Source organism: Poromitra crassiceps (assembly GCF_964638095.1).
Source record: "Poromitra crassiceps genome assembly, contig: HAP1_SCAFFOLD_1669, whole genome shotgun sequence".
Lineage (NCBI taxonomy): Eukaryota > Metazoa > Chordata > Actinopteri > Beryciformes > Melamphaidae > Poromitra > Poromitra crassiceps.
In genome coordinates, this window is record NW_028150745.1 from 15,001 (window position 1) to 26,000 (window position 11,000).

The 11,000-nt window shown below is 45.1% G+C and overlaps 1 protein-coding gene across 1 annotated transcript in view; it reads left to right on the forward strand.

Annotated features, from left to right (window-relative positions):
- LOC310771983 (voltage-dependent calcium channel subunit alpha-2/delta-3-like) overlaps positions 1–10,858 on the forward strand; it is a gene marked incomplete at both ends in the record, with an annotated part of 23,411 nt that extends 12,553 nt beyond the window's left edge. Inside the window, 17 exons of the mRNA XM_083664469.1 lie at positions 2,175–2,249; positions 2,385–2,465; positions 2,617–2,691; positions 3,845–3,928; positions 4,263–4,334; positions 4,686–4,747; positions 4,899–4,966; positions 5,119–5,164; positions 5,289–5,386; positions 5,611–5,704; positions 7,599–7,694; positions 7,810–7,931; positions 9,526–9,603; positions 9,721–9,782; positions 9,880–9,924; positions 10,019–10,081; positions 10,788–10,858. Coding sequence (XP_083520595.1) covers positions 2,175–2,249; positions 2,385–2,465; positions 2,617–2,691; positions 3,845–3,928; positions 4,263–4,334; positions 4,686–4,747; positions 4,899–4,966; positions 5,119–5,164; positions 5,289–5,386; positions 5,611–5,704; positions 7,599–7,694; positions 7,810–7,931; positions 9,526–9,603; positions 9,721–9,782; positions 9,880–9,924; positions 10,019–10,081; positions 10,788–10,858 — 1,292 coding nt within the window. The remainder of the gene's footprint in view (positions 1–2,174; positions 2,250–2,384; positions 2,466–2,616; positions 2,692–3,844; positions 3,929–4,262; positions 4,335–4,685; positions 4,748–4,898; positions 4,967–5,118; positions 5,165–5,288; positions 5,387–5,610; positions 5,705–7,598; positions 7,695–7,809; positions 7,932–9,525; positions 9,604–9,720; positions 9,783–9,879; positions 9,925–10,018; positions 10,082–10,787) is intronic.
- Positions 10,859–11,000: the final 142 nt, after the last annotated feature.

Consider the following 11,000-nt stretch of genomic DNA (forward strand, 5'->3'; position numbering starts at 1 on the left):
GCGGCGTGCAGCGTGTCGGTGGAGCTAACCTCTCCCAGCCCCCACGCCAAACCTAACCTCCCCCCATGCCTAAACCTAACCTCCCCCAGACCCTAACCCAAAACCTAACCTCTCCCAGCCCCCACGCCAAACCTAACCTCCCCCCATGCCATGCCTAAACCTAACCTCCCCCAGACCCTAACCCAAAACCTAACCTCTCCCACCCCCACGCCTAAACCTAAGGTCGGCATAGCGGGTGGACCCCGGCTGCCCTGGGTGTCTGCCCAGCAGAGGGGCACTTAGCCTGGGTGGTGGCAGTCTGGAGGTTCGGGTGGCTGGCCTGGGTGTCTGTGCCCAGCAGGGTGGTGCCGCTGGCGGCGCTCTCCTCCTCTCCGCTCCCCCTCTCCTCTCCTCTCCCCCTCTCCCCCTCTCCCCTCTCCTCTCCCCCTCCCCCTTCTCCTCTCCCCCTCTCCGCTCCTCTCCCCCTCCCCCCTCCTCTCCTCTTCTCTCCCCTCCTCTCCCCCTCTCCCCTCCTCTCCTCTCCCCCTCTCTCCTCTCCCCTCTCCTCTCCCCTCCTCCTCTCCTCTCCCCCTCTCCTCTCCTCTCCTCTCCCCTCTCCCCCTCTCTCCTCTCCCCTCCTCCTCTCCTCTCTCCCCTCCTCTCCTCTCCCCCTCTCTCCTCTCCCCTCTCCTCTCCCCCTCTCCTCTCCTCTCCTCTCCCCTCTCCCCCGGTTCCCCCCACCCACCCCCGTCTGCGGTCGCCTTTTATACACTGTTCCAAACAGTGCAGGACAACGTGATTGGCTGGCTCAGATTTGAACAGATCTGAGCCAACCAATCGCATTATCCTGTGATGACGTAATGTCCTGTGCCGTGACCGGATGGACCATATATGGACTTCCTCCCCCCGACTTCCTCGTACTATCATAGCTGCTGACTGTTACTGCACTATCCGTCAGATCCCTTTGCAATACCAACCCCGTGCAATCCATAAAGGTACATGGACGTTACTCTGCAGAAACTACAGTAACAAAATCACAAATTGCTCTGTTTTTGGAGCTCTGCATGTCTGTGTTTGTCTAGTTAACACGTTAACGTTAGCTAACGGCTAACATTCGCTAGTTAGCCAACCAACCAGCAGCTAACATTAGCTAGCTAGCTAGCTTACCGGAAGCGATATTTTTTCCGGATGATGGCGAAGGCATAACCCACCCCTGGCCCTCTCTGCCTCTGATTTGTGGCAGCGTTATAAACCATAGATATGACTATATTAAAAACATAAACACACTGGCGTCTTTCATGCAGGCTAGCAAGCGTAACTGCTGTATGTCTGTCTGACCCACTGAGTCTGACGGTCTGACCACAGACTGTAACAGAGATGTAATGCAGGAGGATAGCCAAGCGAATGTGTTTGGATGGAAGTGTGACGCTAGGCCAATCAGAGGCAAAGAGGGGCGGGTTATGCCTTCGCATAGCCTTCGCCATCATCCGAAAAAAAATATCGTCTGCGGGACGCGTGACAACAACGCTTCCTACCCAGCGTGCGCACGTCTTTCCGACAGGGGTGGTTGTTATGGCAACTATCAACAACAACAACAACAACAACAACTACTACTAACTACTACAAGACATAAAGACCGAAATACGCTACCTTTTTAATGTGTCTGTCGGAGACACGGCCTAACGTTAACATTTAATATGAGCCGAATATCAGCCTGCGCTCAGCTATGTATACAGTCAGGAAGTAAACCGGATATTTAGGTGGGTTGTGACGGTTGTTATTGTTAAGTTAAAACTGTCTATAATTGTTGAGTCTCAAAGATCTTTTTGTCTAGCTAAATGGTGTTCTTCTCTTTTCCATTTGAAAATTGCAAAAAACACGGTTCTTACTTGATGTACTCTTAGCGACCAGAAATCTTCATGGTGTGGTCTACTCTTGATATATGGAACATGTGCAGCAGTGGACAGAGCCAAGAGGGCTCTGTGCAGCAGCAGGGCGAACGGGGCAAGCACTGCATTAGTTCTAAATTCACTTTTGTATTTGATAGAATTTGCTTATGTGTTTTTATGTTTACTGTAAAAACCTGTTCACAGAGCTTGCTCATAACAGATGGGATCATAATAAAAGCACTAATAGGTTAACATTTCCTCTCATTCTAACACATTTTCTAATTTCTTTCTTTTGTTTTCTTTTAGCTGAGAGACAAACAAGGTGGCCTCAACCTGGTGACAACAATAGCCATGCCTGTCTTCAGCACAAAGAATGAAACAGTGAGTGAGGGAGCAAATGGCCGAGTGAATGGTTGAGTAAGTGAGCGAGTGAGAACCCAAGCGAGTATTCATGCAGAAATCATCTTGCGTGCGTTTGTGTGTGGTATTGACAGTGTTTTGAATCTGTCCATGCAGAAGAACCAGGGCATTCTGTTGGGGGTCGTAGGAACCGACATTCCTCTGCAGGAATTCATGAAGATCATCCCCAAACATATGGTACTGAATCAATCAATCAATCAATCAATCAATCAATATTTGGTACTGGCCTGTGTGCACACACTCGGCTGTGTTGTGCTTTTGCAGATGAATGTATGAATGTGTATTACTTTTGGATAACCTTCTCATGTATGTCATTTTGTGTCTCTAGTTAGGGATCCATGGGTACGCGTTTGCCATCTCAAACAATGGCTACATCCTGATGCATCCGGACCTCAGGCTAATGGTACCTCCCTCTCTTGATATTAGATTGACACCACAGCATTTTGCCAAAATCCTGACTTTATCCTGTTCTTTCCTCCTGTGTCATTTCCTAAAAGTTGTCCTTGCAATTGTATGCGTAACCGAAATGATGAACTGAAAACCTTCCTTTATGAGGGTACAAAGAGACAAATGCAGAGTGTGTGTGTATGTGTGTGTGTGTGTGTGTGTGTGTGTGCGTGCGTGTGTGTGCGCGTGAGTGCATGCGCGTGTGTGTGTGTGTGTGTGTGTGTGTGCGTGCGCGAGTGCGTGCGTGCATGTGTGCGTGCGTGCATGTGTGTGTGTGTGTGTGTGCGTGTGTGTGTGAGAATGCGTGCGTGCGTGAGTGCGTGTGTAAGCAGGTTAGGAGGTTAAACGGCCTGGTGTAGTCTGTAATCCCCACCTTTTCCTTTGATGTATGCATGCAGGGATACAGGCCACTCATAGGGCTGGCTGGCCTGAGGTTTCCCAGAGGTAACTTAACACTCACTGGCAGAGACCACAGCCGCTCACAATGGGACCTTTGGTTCCAGAGGAACTATGGCTGCGCTAGTGGATCTGTGTGTGCCAGTGTTAGTGCTATTCCTCTCTGTGCAACTCTATCTGTGTGTGCTAGTTTGTGCTACCTTTTTGTGAGTGTCTCTTTGTGGCTAAAACTGTGCTGTGGTCGTAGTGGTTGATTTGTCATGAATTCTAGACCAGACTATAATGGGACCATTTGACATGTGTATTGGTCTAGATTTGTGTGGGTGGAGATTTCTTGATTAAAAGAAATCACAGCCCGATCAATTCTTACTATACTGATAGTATGAATTTCAGAGCCGATTTGATGATGATGAATTACAGAATTACAAAAAAAGCCACCATAACACCAAATCAGGGCCTACATAAAAAAAAAAAAAATCAAACAGTTGTCTACATTTACAAAGGGCAACACAAAAACATTTCAATTTAAACAAAATTACAGAATAGATTTTAGTTTTAATATTACACTCATCTACTTGACAATGACGTGTCACATGCAGACTTTACAGTTGAGTCAAGCTAGATTGGCATTGACATGTTCAAGCCATAGTAGTCAAAAGAAACCTTTCCTTAAAGGGATCATGACATCGGGTGCACTGTGTTCCTCTGTGCAGTTACAGGGCGGTAAGAAGAGGAGGAAGCCAAACTACAGCAGTGTGGATCTCTCTGAGGTGGAGTGGGAGGACAAAGACGACGCTGTACGTGGAAAAGCAACAAACTGCTACAACTACAACTACAAACTAATCTGATCCTTTAGAAATAAATAAGATGCCATCGTGATTGGATTGTTTTTTTTTCCAGTCATTTAGGTAGAAATTGGAATTGTCTTTCATTAGCTTGTGCAATAAAAGTAAGGGGACGATTAGATCAAATGAATGCTAAGCTAAGCTAAATCAATAATTCAATTAATGCTAAAAATGACTAAGGTATGAATCCACTGTTTTCAATCAACTACACACAGGCTACTACGCTATGCATGACCCAGCCACGGCTTCTGTGCTCTGTGTGCTTCTGTGTTGCCTTATCTTTCAGCTACGCAACGCCATGGTGAACAGGAGGACAGGGACCTTCTCTATGGAGGCCAAGAAGACCGTGGATAAAGGGGTGAGGATGTAGATAAAGATGCTTGGTATCAGATGAGAGCTGTTCTCTCTGGACTGAAGGTATCTGCCTATCAGACGAGAGCTGTTCTCTCTGGACTGAAGGTATCTGCCTATCAGACGAGAGCTGTTCTCTCTGGACTGAAGGTATCTGCCTATCAGATGAGAGCTGTTCTCTCTGGACTGAAGGTATCTGCCTATCAGAGGAGAGCTGTTCTCTCTGGACTGGAGGTATCTGCCTATCAGATGAGAGCTGTTCTCTCTGGACTGAAGGTATCTGCCTATCAGATGAGAGCTGTTCTCTCTGGACTGGAGGTCGTCAAATCTCATCTGCACTCCCCTCTTGTTCTTTCAGAAGCGTGTCCTAAAGATGCACAATGACTATTACTATACGGACATCAAAGGAACTCCATTCAGGTGCAAGAAAAGTTCTCATACGTTTACAAAAAGCGTTACTAAAAGTCCCAAATAAGTTCTTTGCCTTTGAGTTTGAGTCTTAATTCCAGCTTGTGACTTTATTGCCGACCGACTGAGTGTTGATTCCTTCTGTGTGTGTGTGTGTCTCCAGTGTGGGAGTAGCTCTTTCCAGAGGCCACGGCAAGTCTTTCTTCAGAGGAAACGTATCAGTCGAAGCAGGTGCGTCGCTACGATTCTGTCCTTTTCCTCTATGAACAAAAGTCTCAATACAGCGTGTCTTGTCTGTACCTGCTTGTTAGCAGAGGCTTATTGTGTGAGTCTACCCAGACTGGCATTTGCTGAAGCGTCACTGATTCCTCTGTGTTTGTCAGGCCTCCACGATCTGGAGCAGCCAGATGTCGCGTTGGCAGATGAATGGTAAAGCTGGGGTGATGGCAGCATTATGGGGCTCTTCATGCGTTATGTAGGTTATCACTCTGTGTTCATCACGGATGCTTCACAGGCCTGTGATGTAACACTGTGACATGTGTTTGGTCCACAGGACTTACTGCAACACAGACGAGCACCATGAGAATCGCCACCTCACCCAGATTCAAGCCATCAAGCTCTTCCTGACTGGCCGCAGACCACACATCACATGTGGGTGCAATCTCCATCCAATTTAAACTAATTGGGCTCCACACAGCGTCCCCCATGTAATCTGTTCCTGATCAAATCCTAATTATTATGTGATGAAGCGTGAACACAATAATCATGAAAATGTGATTATTTCACATGAGATGGATGTTTTGCTGAATCAGTCACCTGTATTGAAGGCATTTTGCTGTCAAGTCGTTGGTTAATACTTCTCCTACCTCGGGCAGGCGACAGACAGCTGATCCAGGAGGTGTTATTTGATGCTGTGGTCACAGCGCCAGTGGAGGCCTACTGGACTGGACTGGCCCTGAACAAGTCAGAGTAAGCAACATTGATTGATGGATTGATTTTCTTTATTTAAGTGTCTTTATTTACTGTAAGTGTTGTGCTTCCAATGTGAAGCCCAGTCCATAATGGGCTTACAGGATACCTTTACTGTTCATCATTTAAAACCTCTTCTAAAGCTACCTATTTCTGAAGAAAATGGTGAAAACGACATACCCAAACTAAAATGCTTACTGTGGCTGAACCGCTAGGGTTATAGACAACTGCCTGACCTTTTCTGAAAGGTAAGACTTTGAAGTTTCTGTTCCAAGTGTCAGAATGACTCTGTGTGTTACTGACCCTGAGTAACACCAGCTCAAACACAGTGGTTGATTCTCGCCTAGAATAAAAAACACTTTTAGAGTGTAAACAGTTACCTGTGGTTGTTGTATTTATGGCTAGAAACCCAATGGAGACATAGCCACAGGCCTTACCACATCCCAACTCAAAGAAGATGAAAAAATACCAAACATGAGTATTTGACAGTGGTTTTTGTAGGGAGATACCTAGGCGGATTTCCAAAAAGCCATTATAAAAAGCCATTTGAAAAAGCCAAATAATCTGAAATGTTGTCTTTGTCTTTGTACAAAGACAGCTATAACTTCTGCTGTGTTGATCTGATCTGAAAAAGGAAGACAGGGTTCGATGCGCAAGATTCAGCCGGTTAATTTGGTATGTAGCATGAACAGCATTGTTCAGAATTAACTACCTAATTAATCACATAAATGACAGATGAACAGCAAAAAATCAGAAACGTAACGCCGGGGTTACGGTGCCATGCAAGAACATAAAACCAACAAAAACACCCAAAGTACATACAGTGAAGTTGTACTACAGCATGAAAACAAGAGCCTGAACCTACTTAACCCATTGATACCTGATGCAGCATTTGCGTGTATATCCCTCATTTGTGTGTGTATCCCTTTAAGACAGTGAAAGAAGGAAATCCTCAAATCATCATACAGAGTACAATAAAACATGAAACAAACGATTAACACACATGCCTTTGATCCATTCTGAATTCCGTGTTATACAGTAGCAGTTTCATTGCATTGTGCTGTCAGAAATGTTTGCCTGTGGCTGTTGTCTGGGTTCTGCCCTTTCCATTATTAGATTGTGTATTTTAATGCGTCCTCACAGAGTGTACATTGGCTGTTTGGTTTAATACAGTATGAACAGCATAATGCTCATAGGCCAGATTAGCTGTGTCAAGAATTTTCTCTCTTGAGGAAAATTAACACTATGCAATGTAATCAACAGCAATTTTGATTATTATTATTTTTTTAGTTACTAGTGCAGTGCCCATTCGCCCCACTGCTGCACAGAGCGCTGATCGCTTGTTTATTAAAGTTTATTCATATTGAACGTGTCACATGTCCAAATCGCACCAAATCCGACACTTCAAGCGGGTCTCGAGATATGCGACGGACACACACACACACACACACACACACACACACACACACACACACACACACACACACACACACAGTACAGATTTTTTCTTTTTTCTTTTTTCATTTATTGAGTTTAAAATTACAGGGACAGTGCACATTAATAAACATTTCTGTAAATGCGCCAGTTTAGCCAGCTTGGCTAATTTGGTCCAGATGGATGGACAAAGAAGACAAAGAAGACAAACAGACAGAGATTATTTGCTTTATAGTATGATGATGATGGTTTATTTCTGAGAGAGAGAAAACATCCTAGTTACTCTCTACAGATTACATTACAAGTCTTCCAAGTCTTGAATGTAGATTGGAAAACGTACTTGTTACTTAATTGTCACTTTAAACATTTCAGCCTGCTAATATCCTGAGCAAAAGCACTAGAAAAGGACACACAAATATGTTGTGCCACATACAGTCATTCTTCTGCGTTTTACACACAGGAACTCAGACAAAGGAGTGGAGATTGCTTACCTGGGTACGCGCACCGGCCTATCGAGGATCAACCTGTTTGTTGTCCCTGAACAGCTTTCTAATCAGTGAGTGTGGTGCTCCACTTTTCTCTAATCATTACTTACAGTGCCAGGTTCCAGCGCTTGATGAATCTAATCATTTGCGGCTCACCTCGGTCGTCCATTCTGTGTTTGTCCTCAGGGACTTCTTGACAGCGGAGGACAAGGAGGGTGTGTTCAATGCCGATCACTTCCCTCTGTGGTACAAGAGAGCAGCAGAGCAGGTCCCCGGGACGTTTGTCTACTCCATCCCCTTCCGCTCAGGTACTGCCTTCAGCTCAGGTACTGTCTTCAGCTCAGGTACTGCCTTCAGCTCAGGTACTGCCTTCAGCTCAGGTACTGCCTTCAGCTCAGGTACTGTCCTTCAGCTCAGGTACTGCCTTCAGCTCAGGTACTGCCTTCAGCTCAGGTACTGCCTTCAGCTCAGGTACTGCCTTCCGCTCAGGTACTGCCTTCAGCTCAGGTACTGCCTTCAGCTCAGGTACTGTCTTCAGCTCAGGTACTGCCTTCAGCTCAGGTACTGCCTTCAGCTCAGGTACTGCCTTCCGCTCAGGTACTGCCTTCAGCTCAGGTACTGCCTTCAGCTCAGGTACTGCCTTCCGCTCAGGTACTGCCTTCTGCTAAGGTACTGCCTTCAGCTCAGGTACTGCCTTCAGCTCAGGTACTGCCTTCCGCTCAGGTACTGCCTTCAGCTCAGGTACTGTCTTCAGCTCAGGTACTGCCTTCAGCTCAGGTACTGCCTTCAGCTCAGGTACTGCCTTCCGCTCAGGTACTGCCTTCAGCTCAGGTGCTGCCTTCAGCTCAGGTACTGCCTTCCGCTCAGGTACTGCCTTCTGCTAAGGTACTGCCTTCAGCTCAGGTACTGCCTTCAGCTCAGGTACTGCCTTCAGCTCAGGTACTGCCTTCAGCTCAGGTACTGTATGCAGGGCAGAACCACAGATCAGAGCAGCAGAGATCAGAGCACCAGGATGCAGAGCAAAACTCCAAAAGAATAAACTCCTGTAGACATGAGTTTATGTGGAGTTGATCTAATATACTACTTTCCATTATTCAGAGCACTTTGTATTTATTCTTTTAATTTGTCTGATTACCCTAATCATTCTACAGCTTATCTTCTAAACCACCTTCCTTCTACATCCATCTGTTATGTATTGTTGTTTTTTACTCTTTTTCTGCTGATTGGATGTGCACCGCAGTTGACCTCCATCATGGTTGTGATGTTCCCACATTCCCCCTGCTATCAGGAGGATGGAGAGAAGAAGATGGAGAAATGATGGAGAAATCAGAATGGGGATTTAACACCCCTTCTACCACATCTACTCAGCCTTTGTTGCCTTCATAATCTGGTCATATCTACACCACACATTTCAAAAATTATTCCAAAGTCATCTGGTTTTAGCAAAACAAAAAAAAACTCAGAAAAAAGACACCCACTCTCGCTGGATAGATATTTCGTCTAGTTTATTTGAAAAGCACAAAGTCATATATAGTGAGGTTCACACGTGATCTCCACCACTTCCCAAACTCAGGAAGTCACAGGGGCCACCCTGTTGTTCTGTGGAGGCCTTCTGTTTCCTCAGATCTGTAGGACAAACACTTCTCACCGTTCTTACTAGACATCGTTACTTGTTTCACTGTTTCAATGATGTGTCAATGCAAATGTTTACTACAATACTGGATTAAATTACTGGAATTAGTTGGAATTACTAAAGTTAAGGGATTAGTCCTGCAGTTAACGGCCAGTTATTTGAGGTTGTTGGGTAAATGGTGCCATCTAGTGAGCAGAACATGTCACTTTCCCCAATTGCATGAATCTCCACAAATGGATCATGGTTTCTTCTCCACTGTTCCCCTCTAGCCTCAGAAAATAAGAGAGTGGTTCTGGCCAGTACGGCAATTCAGCTCCTCGATGACAGAAAGTCTCCAATTGTTGCTGGTAAGGCCCTCCAAATGATCATTCATTTCATAACAATCCATAGCTAAAATCATTATCATGGTGATAGCTACACGTCTTTGGATAATATATACAATCTGTGTTCGGCCATGTTCTCAGCTGTAGGAATCCAGATGAAGCTTGAGTTCTTCCAGAGGAAGTTCTGGACTGCCTGCAGACAGGTACACCTGACTACTTCCTGATTTACTCTGAATGTCCTGATTTACTCTACTTACCTATAACTTACCTATAACTGAATTATTCATATTTTCTGCTCAGTGTTCATCTCTGGATGGGAAATGTAGTATCAGCTGTGATAATGCGGTAAGGACTTTCAGCCACTTAATAACTCCTGCTCCTGAACATATGTTGTTTTTATAAAATGTCGACCTCATGTGTTTGTTCACTCTTCTGACAGGACATCAACTGTTACCTCATAGACAACAATGGCTTCATTCTTGTGACAGAGGACTCCTCTCAGGTACTGTGCTCTGCGCTTCAGATGGTGTTTAGCTGTGGTGATGGAATGGAAGGCAGTTGACTTCATTGTGGTGTTAATGAAACCACGCTTCATTGTGGTGTTAATGAAACCACGCTTGAATTTGTTTCGCATTTTGTACGGGGGGCATGAACATCTTGGAAGATGATAAAATCATCAGAGAATGGTGTTTGCACCGCAGAGTGCATCTGGTGCGGCAAACCCACCTCATTTTCCTTGGCCATTACATAACCATGCAGAGCGATCGTCAGAACTAATGATGCTGCTCATACCATTATGGACCCACTGCCATGTTTAACAGCTGGCATCAGCCATTGTGGCTTGAAACTGAAAGCATTGAAGGCATCCTCTGGCTTTCTCCAAACATAAACATGACCGCATGTAGGAAAGACAAAGGGCCATACTTTTTTAAAGACTCCCCACCACATTAAACAATTCCCCTTCTTTTTTTTACCGATGTACCTGTAATTTTGGCACCTATTTGGCCTCTTTGGAACTCTGTCAGTTGCTTTAAAAATATCACAACAATAGTGTTTGTCAGACATCTCTTAAAGCTGACTTTACTACCAATAGCCATTGTGTTGCCTGCTAAAAGAAAACAAAACTTGGGGTGATCTGAGTTCACATGATCAGGATGCTGTACGAGGATAATTGTGTGACTGTGTGCCTGACGTAACTTCTCTCTCAGACAGGGCTCTTCTTTGGAGCGGTGGAGGGTGCCGTTATGGGCAAACTTCTCCAAATGGGATCCTTCAGAAGGTCGGACCAAAAAATACCTTCTGAAATGAACATGCTCCTAAACATGGCCTTCACATGCATGTTGTTATCAGTGTTGGGGGTAACTCATTACAAAAGTAATATATTACATGTAATATATTACTTTTAGCAGTAACTCAGTAAT